The sequence below is a fragment of the Eriocheir sinensis genome, chromosome 2, assembly GCF_024679095.1.
Source record: "Eriocheir sinensis breed Jianghai 21 chromosome 2, ASM2467909v1, whole genome shotgun sequence".
NCBI classification, from domain to species: Eukaryota; Metazoa; Arthropoda; class Malacostraca; order Decapoda; family Varunidae; genus Eriocheir; species Eriocheir sinensis.
In genome coordinates, this window is record NC_066510.1 from 896,606 (window position 1) to 913,270 (window position 16,665).

At 44.2% G+C, this 16,665-nt stretch overlaps 1 protein-coding gene across 3 annotated transcripts in view; it reads right to left on the reverse strand.

Moving 5' to 3' along the window:
• Positions 1-16,665, reverse strand: part of LOC126998378 (receptor-type tyrosine-protein phosphatase alpha-like) — a 226,597-nt gene that overhangs the window by 92,412 nt on the left and 117,520 nt on the right. For all 3 annotated transcript variants that reach the window (XM_050859999.1, XM_050859981.1, XM_050859991.1), the window contains 2 exons: positions 5,730-5,853; positions 2,930-3,044 (listed from right to left, as the gene is read on the reverse strand). In XM_050859999.1, the coding sequence (XP_050715956.1) occupies positions 2,930-3,044; positions 5,730-5,853 (239 nt within the window). The remainder of the gene's footprint in view (positions 1-2,929; positions 3,045-5,729; positions 5,854-16,665) is intronic.

Below are 16,665 nucleotides of genomic sequence, written 5' to 3' on the forward strand. Positions count from 1 at the left end.
GATATAAGAAAGGATGGGCTAACGGCTTATTACACCAACAGTAGGAGTCTCAGGAACAAGATAGATCTACTGAGGGGGAAAGCATGTGTCGAGAAATTCGACATTATAGCTATCACGGAAACGTGGGTGGATACTGCAAACAAAAACTTCATGTCGGAGTATGAAATAGATGGTTATCAAATGTTTCACAAAGATAGAAATGGAAGAAGGGGAGGGAGGGAAGGTGGCACTTTATGTTAAAGACACACTTAAATGTTCTGCTAACAACTCTGTTTAAACAAATGGCGACTCAGGATCAGTTTGGGTGGACGTCCACAAAGGGAAAGACAAATTAATTCTAGGGGTACTTTACAGGCCACCCAACCTTAACAGGCAGGACACTGATATATTACTGCAAGAGGTAGGCAGGGCGAGCAGGAGCAAAAATGTCTGCATAATGGGGGATTTTAACTATAGGAATATAAACTGGGAAGGCGTGGTGGGTGATCTAGAATTTGAGGATTTTCTGAAAGTGATACAAGATAATTTTCTCAAGGAGACAGTAACTTGAGCCCACCAGGGGTAACAACATTCTAGATTTGGTCTTAACTAACACCGAGAATATAATCAGCGAGCTAGATGTTGGAGGAGAATTAGGTGGCAGTGATCACAAGGAAATTAAGTTTAAATTAGACTGGGCGGTGACCCGTGAACTGAACCCTGTGTTGGTGCCTGACTTTAGAAGAGCTGATTATGAGGGGCTCAGAAGACACCTTGAAAAGGTAAATTGGGGAACCCTAGGGCTGGATGAGGGACAAATCTCAGGGCTGGAACCGGAAAGACAGGGGAACCATGTAGAAATGACCTACAATAATTATGTTAGAGTAATTGCAGAGGGTCAAAGACGGCATATCCCTTACCTAGCACGTAGGAAGGAAAATAACGACCCCAAATGGATGACTTGCAGACTCAAGCATGAGATAGGCTTTAAGAGAGGAATTTATATGAAAATAAAGAACGGCGAAATCCACCTCAGGGGTAGGTATGTTGAGCTAGCCAGGTCGGTGAAGAAGAACACCCGCCTAGCAAAAAGAAATTATGATATTAGGGTAGCCAATGAGGCCAAGAGCGATTCCAAGGGCTTCTTCAAATTGTACAGAACGAAAACAAGGGACAGAATTGGACCGTTGAAAACAAACACGGGCGGGCTCGTTGAGAATGGAGAAGATATGAGTCAAATGATGAATGACTATTTCCTCTCAGTTTTCACGCAGGAAAATCTAACAACCATTCCGGAGAGAGTTCAGGCATATGAGGGCGAAGAGAACGACAAGTTGAGGGATGTGATCGTCACTAGGCAAGTAGTCCAGGGTGAGATTGGTAGGTTGAAGAAAAACAAATCGCCGGGCCCAGACGAAGTATTCCCAAGGGTTCTAAAAGAGTTCACGGAACTCCTTAGTGGCCCTCTTACCGATATCTTTAAGATGTCGGTAAATTCTGGGTATGTGCCCAATCAATGGAAAGTAGCTAATGTGACGCCGATTTTCAAAAAGGGAAACAAGTCAGCCACCTCAAATTATCGCCCAATTAGCTTAGCATCAGAAGTTGGAGTCAATTATAGCCGGGAGCATTCGGGACCATCTAGAAAAGCATAATTTAATTCATGATTCACAGCATGGGTTCACAAAGGGTAGGTCTTGCCTTACTAACCTGTTGTCCTTCTGCACTAAAGTAATCGAGGCGGTTAACCGAGATGAAAACTATGACATATTATATCTAGATTTCAGTAAAGCGTTCGACAAAGTCCCTCATCACCGGCTATTACTAAAATTACAGGCTCACGGCGTAGATGGGAAAGTTTTGAACTGGATCAGGGCGTGGCTTAGTGGTAGGAAGCAGAGAGTGCAAATCAATGATAAAAAATCTGAATAGGGCAGTGTTACGAGTGGAGTCCCTCAAGGGTCGGTGCTGGGTCCTCTGCTTTTTATTATTTACATCAATGACTTGGACACAGAAATTAGTAGTGATGTCAGTAAGTTCGCAGATGATACCAAGATCGGTAGAGTAATCCAATCAGACAGGGACGCTACTGTTCTCCAGGATGAGCTTGACAGACTATATGATTGGGCGGGGAAGTGGCAGATGGAATTCAATGTCGGGAAGTGTAGCATTTTGAGTGTAGGTAGGAATAACCCCTCACACAATTACTCCTTAAATGACACTCCTCTAAGCAGGTCTGGGCGTGAGAGAGACTTAGGAGTCCTAGTGAGCGCTGACCTCCGTCCTTGGGCTCAATGCATTCAGGCTAAAAATCGGGACAATAGAGTACTGGGTTTCATCTCAAGGAGCGTAAGCAATAGGAGCGCTGAAGTCATCCTCAAACTTTACTTAGCACTAGTTAGACATCTCGATTATGCAGTTCAGTTCTGGTCCCCCTACTATAGAATGAATATCAAGATGTTAGAATCTGTACAGAGGAAGATGACAAAGATGATTCAGGGGGAGAGAAACTTGCCTTATGAAGACAGGCTGAAGCAGCTAAATCTACACTCTTTAGAAAGGCGAAGGTTGCGAGGAGACTTGATCGAAGTCTATAAATGGATGAAGGGCTTTAATAAAGGGGGGATGTCAATAAGATTTTGAGAGTAAAAGAGCCAGGTAGGACACGTAGCAATGGTTTTAAGTTAGACAAATTCAGATTCAACAAAGACATAGGCAAGAATTGGTTCACCAATAGAGTGGTGGACGAATGGAACAGGCTTGGGAGCCATGTTGTGGGTTCCAACACCGTAGATACATTCAAGAAGAGGTTAGATAAAGCCATGGATGGTGAGGTAAGGTGGGGTTGAGTGTACAGGAGCTGCCTTGTATAGGGCAACCGGCCTCTTGCAGATTCCTTACGTTCCTATATTAGCAAAACGGGAGCTGGAAGTGGGGTATGTCACCTCACCTTGATGTACCTCCGCAGGTTAGTCGTTCGCACCTCGCCAGCAGCAGCATTGACTTCCGGGAACGGGGAGTTGCTCGGTCCATGTCTCGAACGAGAGCCGCGGGAAGAAGAATCCCTGAGGGAGGAAAGGAGCGGACAAAGTTGCAATAAACTGCAAATACAAAAATCGTAATGTACGAGGGAGACCGAAGGGTGAAAGGTTTAATCGGGACATGCAGTCAACCTGAGACATTGAGAAATTCAACAACTCGAGCTAGACCAGCAGCTGACTTCTCTGGTTGCCGGCAGCCTATGTTTAGGATCATTATATGTGATCCATCACTTGGGACCTTACCATTTTCTTTACAGCAATGGAAGTATTAGCTAAAGGACAACAAAAACAAATACAAAAAAGCTCGCTAAGCGCTGTTTCAACAAAAAGGAGTCCGTGACAATGGCCTAAAAGAGAGGGTCAGTTTCACTTGCAGAGGTGTCTTGATATTCCCCTCCTAAAATATTTCAAGTCGTAGGCAGGAGGGTATACAGACGAAGGAAAACTGTTTAACAGCAAAAGGGATAGAGTGAAGATGCTTGTCAACTTCCACATAGGGGATTTAGGTAGAAAAGGTATGAGTTGTAGTAAACAGTCGTATGCAAGTGGGCCACGGAAGGGGTGGAGGCATGCAATTAGCAAGATAGGAAGAGCAGTCAGCGTGAAATATCGATAGAAGATAGAAAGGCAACATTGCGGCGGAGTTTAAGTAGAAGACTGTCAGTAAGGGGAAGGGAGGTGATGAAACGAGGAGCCTTTCCCTGCTCTGTCTAAAAGGGTAATGTGTGTGTGGGACCCCCCTCTCAAATGAGACGCATAATCCGTACGAGGGCGGACAAGACCCTTGTATTTGACAGCGTCTGGGAGAGGAATTGATTGATTGATTGGACTAAAATCATAACGCCACAACTGCACCGGTCATATGGCGCCGAATAAAACGACCCCGTACAAAATCATAAAATTATAATAAGTTAAAAATCATAAAATTATAAAGTGAGTGCAGAATAGAAATTCTAAAAACAACATAAAAGCAACCGCCACTGGCTGTAAACCTACAGCATAAGGAGGATACCAGCCTCCTGGAGGTAGTCGATGAGCTTCGACAAGGTACTGCACGAGCGACTCCTTACGAAACTGCACTCGGCGGGCATTGGAACCAATTTGATCGCGTGCATAAGAGATTGGTTCACAGGCAGAAAACAACGAGTGCTCCTCAACGGACAGCCTTCCGATTGGCTTCCAGTCACTAGTGGAGTGCCTCAAGGGTCAGTGCTGGGACCCATTCTCTTCATCATGTATATCAACGATCTCGAATCAGGACTGAAATCCACAATATCAAAATTTGCTGATAACACCAAGGTGGGTGGAAAGGCCCTCGAAAGACCGACTGCGAAATCATCCAGAAAGACCTCGATCACATTCTCGAATGGTCGGAAAAATGGCAAATGTCCTTTAATGTTGACAAATGCAAAGTCATGCACATTGGGTCCAGAAATAGCAACCACACATACATCATGAATGGGAAACCTCTGCAGGCGATGCAGGAGGAAAAGGATCTTGGGGTCACTATCATGCAGTGACCTGAAACACGTAAATCACTGTAAAAAAACATATAACAAAGCCAATATTATGCTCGGGTTCATAGCGAGGAACTTCGAGTGTAAAACGCCGGACGTGATGCTATCCTTGTATAATTCCATGGTAAGACCGCACCTCGAGTGTGCAATGCAGTTCTGGTCTCTTAACTACAGAAAGGTCATTGATTTACTGGAACGGATTCAACGACGCGCCACGAAGATGATTCCAACCTTAAGGGCTCATCCGTACGAGGAACGACTCAAGCGACTCAGTCTCTTTATATTGGAGAAAAGACGCCTACGAGGGGATATGATTCAAGTCTTCAAGTACCTGAAAAGGTTCAATAACGTCGATCACTCCAAATTCTTTCAACTACAAACCAACTCAAGAACTAGAAATAACAGTTTGCCCATTCTGTCGAGTCGATGCAACACAGACATCGGAAGGAGTTTCTTTTCGAACAGAGTCATCCGCCACTGGAACAATCTTCCCTCAGAAGTAGTAAATGCAAATACCATCAACTTCAAAAATAGAATCGACCGTCATTTCGTTGCGTCAGGAATAAATTGAAGACCGAGGTGCTTTCATCTGTTCCCCAGGCCCCAAGTGGCGGTCGAGCAGATTAAATCACCAAAGCGGGCAACCTCGTAATGAGCTAATAGGCTTTCTATTGCCTGCATTTCCATGTTTCCATGTCCCGGGGAGAGTGCCTTCTCCCCCAGCATCAGAGAGAGAGAGAGAGAGAGAGAGAGAGAGAGAGAGAGAGAGAGAGACTCCCATCTCCACCCCGACACCGGGAGAGGTACCGCTCTCGCAGATCCCCCAGACTGGGGCGCTCGACCAGCAAGTGCCGAACAGTCACGGAGACAAGCAGTCATCACAGTACGGCTGAACTCCACGGGACAGGAGGAAGCCATGTGTATATCGAGTGTGGCCCACCCTAAAGCGGGCCAGAACAGTCTCCCTCTTACGACTCCTTATAGTTATGAAAATACGACCAGGGACGCATAGCCCTGGAAGTACGGTGAAAGGAAGGCTGTTCTAGTTTTTACCATTGAAAGAGGATATTGGTTAACTCTTACCTAGCATAGAGTTGGCATTGCTTCATATTAATCACACGGGAAGAGAGTAAGTTATAAGCAAATATTAATCACAAGGTTTCCCCCCACATTTCAGACTGCATTACGCTACCTTATCCGTGGTTTCAGCCGTCTCAGCTTGTCCCTAAAAACGTAGATACCGACTCCGGCTGCCACCAGAATCACCACCGCTGCCACGCTCACTGCCACGATCCAGTAATTCGTAGGAGGCGAGTCTGAGGTGCCAAGAGGGAGGAGATTGGTCAGATTCCAAACGCTGCCACAAGTGTTACAAATGTTCGGAGATCATTGCCACCACTCAACGATTTCCCCCAAGCCACGTCCACTCCCTCAACCTCTACAACTTCTTATTTGAAATGATTTATAATTCAAATGAAGTTTACAAAAATATTTGATTGTTAGGCTATTTTGCTGCATAAGTAAAACAACAATCCTGTATGCAGCGATTCCAGGAAGAGGAGAGGATGAGGAACCAGTTGGTAGGCGGCAATTATAGATACAGCTGCCTCTCTCTCTCCTCAAGTTCATCTAACGAGGGACTGGCAATGCGTTAATTGGGGCAGATTAACCAAATACACATTTTAACATTAGTGTAGGTATGAATGATTACTTTTTATTGAATGACAAAGTTTATTTGAAACTATAGAAATCAATTTAGTGAAGATTAACTTGATGATATTGTAAAAATTCGATGAATAAGAGAACCCGCCTACTTCCAACAGTTTTTTGTTTGTTTGTTTTTTACAGCAAGGAAGACAGGTCAAGGGCAAGAAAAAAAAGCAACAATAAAGCCAGCTAGGCGCTGCTCCGATAAAGGGAAACAGAATAAGAGGACAAAAGAAAGGTCAGTTTCGGGAAAAGAGGTGTTTTGACACTCCTCTCTTGAAAGGGGTCAAGCACAGAGTTATATATAACTCTGTGGGGTCAAGTCGCAGATAGGAGGAAATACAAACAAAGGAAGAGAGTTCCAGAGTTAACCAGCGGTAGGTATAAAACAATGACGATGCAGGTTAACTCTTTCATAAATAATTTGGATAGAATAGAGATGAGCAAAAGTAGATAATCGTGTGCAGCAGGGGGGGGGGGGGGGGGGGGCATGCAGTTAGCACGTTCAAAAGAGCAGTCAAAATATATATGTCGATAGAAGATAGAAAGAGATGCAACATTTCGCCGGAAATTATGAGGTAGAACACTGCTAGTAAGAAGTAAGTAAGTTGATGAGGCGAAGAGTATTTGACTCCATTCTGTCCAAGAGAGCTGTGTGTGTGGATCCCCCCCACACGTGAGATGTATACCCCATACGGGGGCGGACAAGGCCCCTGTATATGGGCAGCATCTGTGAGGGGGAAAAAAACTGGCGGAGACGATACAGAACACCTAACCTCGAGGAAGCTGATGTAGCAAGAGAGGAGATGAAAAGTTTTCAATTAAGATTTTGAATATTTATTATAGAAGAAGGGGACAACCATGTGTTGTTGAAGAATAAGGGATAGGTGTTTTGAAGATTGTGTCGAGTTGACAGATAGAGAAGTTGATTTTTGAGGCATTGAAGGACACCAGGTTCCATCTACCCCATTCAGAAATGATAGCAAGGTCTGAGGTTAAGCGTTCTGCAGCGTCCAGCCTAAAGTCTTGTAATTCCTGTAGGGAGGATCTTCTGTCAAAAGATGTTGATTAATGCAGAGTGAAATCGTCGGCGTGCGAGTGGATAGGACAGTTTACTTTGGAAAGATCATTACTTAACAACAGAAAGTGAGTGGGAGGTACAACATAGACCTGTGGGACACCACTATTGATAGGTTTAGGGTAAGAACAGTGACCGGCTCCCACAGAAGAGAGGGATCGGCCAGAAATGAAACAGAGATGAAAGTACAGATCGTTTGGAAAGCAAAGAGTTGTGCCAGACTGTCAAAAGCTTTTGAGATGTCTAAGGTAACAGCAAAGGTTTCGCCGAAACGGCTAAGAGAGGATGACCAGGAGTCAGTTAGGAAGGCAAGAAGATCACCAGTTGAACGCCCCTTGCGGAACCCATACTGGCGATCAAATAGATCAGAAGATGATAGATGTTTAAGAATTTCCCGTTAAAGATTGATTCAAAAGCTTTAAAACGGCGGAAAAGTAAAGCTATAGGATGCAGGACGGTAGTTTGAGGGATTGGAACGGTCACCCTTCTTAGGCACAGGCTGTATGTAGTCGTACTTTCTTTTTCAGCCGCAAGGAAAGGTATATCATGTTGAAAGACAAAGGCGATGATAATTATTGGGGCGTTTTGTGCTTGGCGCCGTAACTGCGGGGTCATATGGCGCCGAATCTAATACAGAATAAATTATAATTTAAAAGTATATAAAACCGGTTGAAAATAAAAACATGATAAAAATAACCATAAAAGGTCAATAAACCCTACAGGAGTTGAGGACGCCAGCCTCCTGTAGGAAACCATAAACGTCATGTCCCGGGAAGAGTGCCTTCTCCCCCAGCAGCAGAGAGAAATTCCCATCTCCGCCCCGACACCGGGGGAGGTACCGCTCTCGCAGGTTCCCCAGACCGGGGCCAAACAGTCATCACAGTAGGGCTGAACTCCCCGGGACATGAGGAAGCCATGTGTGTATCTAGTGTGACCCACCCTAAGGCGGGCCAGGACAGTCTCCCTCTTACGACTTCTTATATGGGAATACGACCAGGGACGCACAGCCCTGGTTGTGACTTCCCCCATCTTTGTCGTGGCAATCACAGCCGCCCACCTGCGCTGCCACACCCTCTGGAGTGCAGACCGCACGGTGGGATGCAAGTTCCTAAGTGGAAGAGCGCACTGTGAGAGAGGGCGAGAAGATGCGGCCCGACCCACCTCATCGGCCTCCTCATTGCCACGCACTGAAAGAGTTTCACCAGGCAGGACGTCAGCACGTAGCACAATTTTTAATAAGTGAATCAGACTCCACAGAAATATTACCAGTGTGTGTATGAATGAATACAAAGATAAGCACATACTTTGATTTAACTCTAGGATGTCTCGTGGATCATTAATAAATAAGAACAAAATATCCGGTTAAGCTACTCTTTAGCCCATTACCTTCAATGGCCCCCAAAGAACAGTCCCTCCGCCAAGTTTGTACCCCACGTTTGGTGATGTTAGGTGCGCCTATTAATTAAATGTCACGTTTTTTTAAAATCGGCGGTAAAATGACAATATGTAGGGGACGGAGGGATGGGTGGGTCCCACAGAGTTATATACATAGAGGGTTCCCAGAGCCTGGATTTTGAAGCAACTGGTGGCCATCTTAGGGTGACGGATGGCGAGACAGAGAGAAATGTCACCAAGACAGAGAGAAATTTAACATCACATAGTTATGTCTGCTACAGCTATTATCAAGTTAGCAGCGCCTCGGCGATCCTCTGTCAGATAGACTTGTTATATTCTTGTCCATTTTTTATCCCCTGATTATTGTTACATTGGCACATGTCATTTACCATCTGAATCGGAAAAATGTGCTGAATTTGAAACAAAAAAAAATTAATGCAATAAAAAGTACATGAATGACAAGGAGTTGAAGCAAAAAAAAAAGTGAACAAAAATGTTTATACACTACCATAATTTTTTCTCATTATTTTATTGTAGGTGTTTACCTAAGTGCAATAAATTTGTGATCATGATATGCAGCAATGTCTCATCAACACGATGATCGGCTCAGTTTTCCAAAATATCATAATATTGGCTAGCTAACAGTGGTTAAGTGTAAACATGTGGAGTCATGGAAAGGTCGCCAATCCGTCACCCTATGGCGGCTGATCACAGAGTTACGGGCAGGAGCAGTGGCTTCACCTCTCACCGTGGCGAGAGATTGGAGTCGAACCCTCTAGTATATAACTCTGTGGTGGGTCCACCGTCAGGTCCAGGGCCCAGGGGAGACCAGTAAGGTCACCACCCCGCCCCAACGCTGCGACTGACAGATGGGGGGATTATTTTTTTAAGGGGGACGGGTTTAGACGATACTCAAGGGACCATCCAGGTAGGCTATAGGCACACCCTCACTAAAGGGGCTCTCACACATTCCCGGTCCCGGTCGCGACCGTCCCCGATGACTCCCGATAAGCCGGTCGCCGGTCGACCGGCTGTAAGATCGGGGATTGTCGGCGGCAGACCGCCGGTCGACCCTGAGGACCGTAGACGCACCCGACCACCGCCGGTCAACTTTAAAATTTTCAAAGATATCGGCGATGCGCCCGGTCGACCGGCGGTGTCGAAAAATGTCGCCGGTCGACCGGCGGCAGACCGGCGGTAGACCGGTGGTAGACCGCGAGTGAACACCTGTGTCTGACCTGGGGATTAGCAAGGGAGGAAGGAGGAAAACGAGGAGGAACAGGTAGGAGCGAGGGATGAAGAGAGAGAGGGAGATGAGATAAAGGAGGAAGAGGAATGGGTGAAAGAGAAAATAACAGAATATATATATATATATATATATATATATATATATATATATATATATATATATATATATATATATATATATATATATAGATATATATATATATAGAGAGAGAGAGAGAGAGAGAGAGAGAGAGAGAGAGAGAGAGAGAGAGAGAGAGAGAGAAAGGAAGGGAAAGGAATGGAAGGAGGAACAGGTGGGAGGGAGTGAGGAAGAGAGAGGGAGGGATGGAGGAGAGTGAGGAAGGAAGGGAGAGGATGGAAAGAGATGAAAAAAAGGAGGAAGAGGAATGGGTGAAAGGAGAGAGAGAGAGAGAGAGAGAGAGAGAGAGAGAGAGAGAGAGAGAGAGAGAGAGAGAGAGTTTTCTGCACACGAATGAATTTAGGTATGAAGCTGTTTATGAGGTAATTATAAATATATGAAAATGCAAAGAAAGTGTTTGCTCGTCAATGTGCTGCAGGTCTGCCGCCGGTAGGCCGGCGGTCTACCGCCGACTGACCTGCTGCAGTCGCCGGTCGGAGAAATCGAAAATCGTATATGGTCGCCGGTCTACCGCCGGTAAACCGCCGGCTTACCGGCGGTAAGCCGCCGGTCCCGGGATTATTGCCTATTTTGTCGGCGGTCAGGCCCCGAGCGGCTTATCGGGAGTCATCGGGGACGATCGGGACCAGGACCGGGAATGTGTGAGAGCCCCTTAAAGGGGCTCTCACACATTCACGGTCCCGGTCCCGATCGCCCCCGATGACTCCCGATAAGCCTGTCGCCGATCGACCGGCTGTAAGATCGGGGATTGTCGGCGGCAGACCGCCGGTCTACCGCCGGTCGACCCTGAGGACCGTAGACGCAGCCGACCACCGCCGGTCAACTTTAAAATTTTCAAAGATATCGGCGATGCGCCCGGTCGACCGGCGGTGTCGAAAAATATCGCCGGTCGCCCGGCGGTCAACCTCCGACAACCCACGGCAGACCGGCGGTAGACCGCGAGAGAGAGAGAGAGAGAGAGAGAGAGAGAGAGAGAGAGAGAGAGAGAATGTGGCGATTCTGTATTGTTTTTTGTTTCTTTTTTTCAAGATTCCTTTCTTGCTCTCAGTTATTCTTTTCCTGTCTTCATCCCTTGCTATTTTGTTTCATTCGTTCCTTCTCTCTCTCTCTCTCTCTCTCTCTCTCTCTCTCTCTCTCTCTCTCTCTCTCTCTTTTCATTATATATGACAGGATCTGTTACCCCTGCAAATTAAGTTGTAGAAAAATAAGGTGAATAAAAGTTAAGAAAACGTAAGCATCGATGGTAAACAGAGCAATATTTCTGCAGCTTGTTTACCATGTTTCTCACATTATTTATATTGTATACTATTAGCCAACACAACAGCTGCCTAATTTAATTACTTATCCTTAGCAATAAAAAAAGCGCAAAATTTGACCATGAATAAGAATAAATAAGGGAATTTCTAGTACATTTTATACGTGAGAGCAGGGTGAGAGTGAACCACGTGACATACCGCAGTCATGACGTCATCGATGACGTTTCAGTGAGCTATCCTTATAATATATAATCCTTGGTTTGTGCGACAACAAAGCTGCATACAGGTGTGTGTGTGTGTGTGTGTGTGTGTGTGTGTGTGTTTTGCCAACATAGCCTGTTTACATAGGTCACGTTGTTATCCTATTCTAATTACGTCTATATAATACTAAGTCAAGTCACTCCGCTTCAAAACTGCGACCGGTACGCGCAGGGGGCGGTTTGGGGGTGGAGCAGCGGGATGACGTCACTTGAAAGTTAAAAAGAAAAAAATACCCGCCCGTTCAGGGGCCGTGTGTGCACTTTGGATGTGCATGCTTGCATTCTTTCACAGCTCGTTCAGGCAAGCCACTGACGAAAAAAAAATATGCCTTTTTACTGTGCTATGCGTGACTGTAATTCCAAAGCCTACAAACGGTAGTGTGGGGTGCGAAGGAGGGCATGTTGAATTGATTGATTTAAATTAGTCCACCTTTCTTCGTTTTCTATAAATCCCTGTTTCTACATTCTCTAGTTTGGCTCCAAGCAGTGTCATACATAGGCCACGCCTCTGCCGTGTCTCCTCCCACAAAGCTGCGTATGACTTGACTTTGTGTATATAGACTTAGATCCTATTATAATTGGTATTATAATTACAAGCGAAGCAAGTTTATATGGAGATGGGTGTTTTCACATCTCTCTCTCTCTCGTTAGTAGCATCACTAATGCTACAACTGTTAGCAGTAGGCCTAATACTGATTTAGTTTTATGTTGTCCCATGCAGAATGGTTGCTAGTAGCTGATGTGACAAACCAGACTCCCCGTCCCCAAGGCCACAACTTCAAAAGCTCGCAATGACCCTACCACACCTCCAAAGAAGAAAATTAAAACATCTAAAGTCTGCAAAGTACTGTATGGTCAAAAATGGTGAGAGAGTTGGGCGTCAGAACCAAAGTTTGCTTGGTTGTTAACGAAATTTTCACGATCAACACAAACTAAGGATTATGCATTTTGTAATATATGTAACATGGATATTACATGTAGAAAATCTGAAATAACGAGACATTCGCTTAGTCAGAGACATAAGAATCTCGGTCAACAAATGTCAAAAACAAGGAGCATTGCCAGCTCTGTAATTGCAAACGATCCAATTGAAAGATCAGCACGCAAAATTGTATTTCAAATGTGTGCCTTCCTAGCTGAGCACCACTTACCAATATCTCTTTGTAAACCCCTCCTTGACATAATGAAAGCTTGGTTCCAGATGTATTGTGCCTAAAGAAAGTAAAAATACGAAAACAAAGAGCTTCTAACATAATTAGGCAAGTATTTGGGAAACATTTTGAGAGAGAATTGTTTGGAATATTGAGAGAGCGGCTCTTTTCTGTAATAATAGATGAGACAACAGACCGGAGTACTACAAAACAACTATGTATATTGGTATAATATTTTGATAAAACTCATTTGTAGATTTGGTTGAGTTGTCATTATGGTTCTCCCACAGGTCTGTTTAATGCAATGAAAGAAAGTTTTACATCAAAAGGCATTCCACTGGAGAATATAGTTGGATTTTGTTCTGATACCACTAATGTAATGATGGGATGGGGTCCAACCACTCAGTAGCAATATTACTGAAAGAAGCTATACCTCATGTCATAACAATAAAATGCTCATGCCACATGATTCATCTCTGTGCATCCAATGCATGCTTAAAGCTTCCCAAATACATTGAAGATTTATGCCGTAATATATTTACACACTTCAGCCTTAGTCCTAAAAGGCAACAATCATTTAAAGAATTTCAAAATTTTGTAGAAATTCAACGCCCATAAGATCCTAGCTCCAGGCCAACCCAGATGGCTATCTCTTCAGGCATGTGTGAGGAGACTGATAGAACAGTGGAATACCTTAGATTTATATTTGTCAGAATTGGCTTTTAGTGATCCTACGCAAGTTAATGACATGATAGTTTCTGCTTTGAAAACCAAATGCACTCTCGCCTACCTTGAATTTCTGGATTACAACTTCGGTAAATTTAATGGATTTAACACACATTTCCAAACTAAAGCTCTAATTTTTTTCACATTGAAAACTGAGACTTGTAAGCTTATTAAAAATGTTTGTTCTAACTTTATGGATGTTAGTTTTGTTAAGAAAGCAGATAAATAACACCTTAATCCTGATCATCCCCTTTTTTCAACTACCTTTGTTCCTATTGAGAATGTATACCTGGGAGTGAGAGCAACCACAACATTAAATGAAGTCAAAGAAGCAGGTGATATAGGCCCAGAAGAAAATGTTCAGTTTTACAAATCCTGTCAATCTTTTTTTATTGAAGCTGTAAGACAAATTCAAAACAGATTCTCTTTAGACGACAGAATTCATGACATAGTAGGCTGCATAAATCCACGTTCTGCTTCTGTTCTTAAGCCTACATCCTTAGCATATCTATTTGATGCTTTGCCCCAGTTACAAAAGTATGCTGATAAGAATCTTGTGGACCTGGAATGGAGAGCACACTATACTTAGATGAAGAAATCAAACCAACTCCATTATTTAGATTACTGGAATATTGTGCTAAATAGGAAGAATAATGCAGGATTGCCTTGTTATCAAATTCAGAAGTAGTTATATCTACCCTCCTTTCTCTGCCCTTTTCTAATGCAGCAGTTGAGCGTTTCTTCAGCCAACTAAATCTAACTAAATAATTTTTAAGAACTTCCCTTAAAAATGAGACTAAGTGGATTAATGCATGCTGTGTATCACATGAAGCGGTGTCACGCACCCTTACCTAAAGTAGGTTATTTAGCCTGGAGAGTAGCTGTGACATTTTACCAGTGTTAGTTTAGATGTTATTGGTAACCAGTTCTTGCCTATGTCTCTGTTGAATCTAAATTTATCCAAAATAAACCCATTACTTCGTGTCCTACCCGGTCCTCTTACCACCAAAACCCTATTAATCACCCTTATTAGCGCCACCTCGCAGCGCAATGGTTTTTTTTTTTTTTTTTTTTTTTTTGTTTTACAACAAAGGCGGCAGCTCAAGGGCACAAAAAAAGAAAACAATAATAAAAAAAAGCCCGCTACTCGCTGCTCCCATAAAAGAATTAAAAGAGATGGCCGAAAGAAAGATCAATTTCGGGAGGAGAGGTGTCCTGATACCCTCTTGAAAGAGTTCAAGTCGTAGGCAGGAGGAAATACAGATGAAGGAAGATTGTTCCAGAGTTTACCAGCGTGAGGGATGAAAGAGTGAAGATGCTGGTTGACTCTTGCATAAGGGGTTTGGACAGTGTAGGGATGAGCATGAGTAGAAAGTCGTGTGCAGCGGGTCCGCGGGAGGCGAGTAGTCATGACGGTAGCAAGTTCAGAAGAGCAGTCAGCGTGGAAATATCGATAGAAGATAGAAAGAGAGGCAACATCGCGGCGGAATTTAAGAGGTAGAAGGCTATCAATAGGAGGAGGAGAGCTGATGAGACGAAGAGCCTTAGACTCCACTCTGTCCAGAAGAGCTGTGTGAGTGGAGCCCCCCCACACGTGAGATGCATACTCCATACGAGGGCGGACAAGGCCCCTGTATATGGATAGCAACTGCGCGGTGGTGAAGAACTGGCGGAGACGATACAGAACGGCCAACCTCGAGGAAGCTGATTTAGTAAGAGAGGAGATATGAAGTTTCCAGTTGAGATTTTGAGTTAAGGATAGACCGAGGAAGTTTAGTGTTGAAGAAGGTGACAGCTGAGTGTTGTCGAAGAATAGGGGATAGGTGTATGGAAGATTGTGTCAGTTGATAGGTGGATAAATTGAGTTTTTTGAGGCATTGAAGGACACAAGGTTCCTTCTGCCCCAATCGGAAATGATAGCAAGGTCTGAGGTTAAGCGTTCTGCAGCCTCCAGTCTGGAGTCGTGTACTTCCTGTTGTGATGGTCTTCTATTGAAAGAAGTTGAATAATGCAGAGTGGAGTCGTCGGCGTATGAGTGGACAGGACAGTTTGTTATGGAAAGAAGATCATTGATGAATAACAGGAAGAGAGAGGTGATAGGACAGAGCCCTGAGGAACGCCACTGTTGATAGGTTTAGGGGAAGAGCAGTGACCGTCTACCACCGCAGAGATAGAACGGCCGGAAAGGAAAGTGGAGATAAAGGAACAGAGAGAGGGATAGAATCCGAAAGAGGGCAGTTTAGAAAGCAAAGACTGGTGCCAGACTCTATCGAAGGCTTTCGATATGTCTAGCGCAACAGAGAAAGTTTGCTTCCCAAACTACGAATCTGCAGACCTGGATGTAAATCCCGGCTTGGACAGTCGGCGTGCAGCACACCCAGCTGTTCATCCTTCGTTTAGGAGGGTCGATACAAGGGTTCCCGGAGAAACCTGAGGAAGGTAAACTATGGTAGCCCGGATGTTACACTGGCCCGGTGTCGGGTTAATGGGTTCTTTCCCACCACAGGCTCAAAGCGCCAACTGGACAGAGATGAGCATCGCCGCCGCGTGCAACTGTAGCGTATGCTCCCAAACATTACTTCTTACTTTAGTAAAGCCTATCATCCATTATAAACTTTGATCAAGTCTCCTCGCACCCTTCGCTCTACTAGAGAAAACAAGTTTAAAAGTTTATCCTCGCATAGCAAGTTTTTCAACTCTTTAACCATTTTTGCCATCCTCCTCAGAGAAGATTCTAACATTTTAATAAACCCATTACCTCCTAGTGTTGCCATATGGCAACAGGGTAGTCAAAATGCTTAAATGCTTTAAACTTTTTAATTAAATTTTTCCGTCAACTTTTGTCCTGTACGATATGTTTCCCTCAGTCAGATAAATACTCTGAGCGAGTCATCGTCCCCCCCCCCCCCCCTCATCGTGAGTTAGTTCGATTCAACGCGTCTTGGGGACACTTTGGGAGTGTTCTCTCTTCAAATTGGCAAACAGTAAAAGGTATGTTTCTGACGGTGATACTAAGAATTATATTTTCTTCTTTCCTATGGTACGGTCTTCTAGAACTATCTAATTATATTATTTGATGGACAGTTAATTTGTATCTTTTTTGCTTTTCTAAAAAAATGTTAAAAAGTAAATGTTGCCATATGGACACGCTAGGGTAATACGCGTACA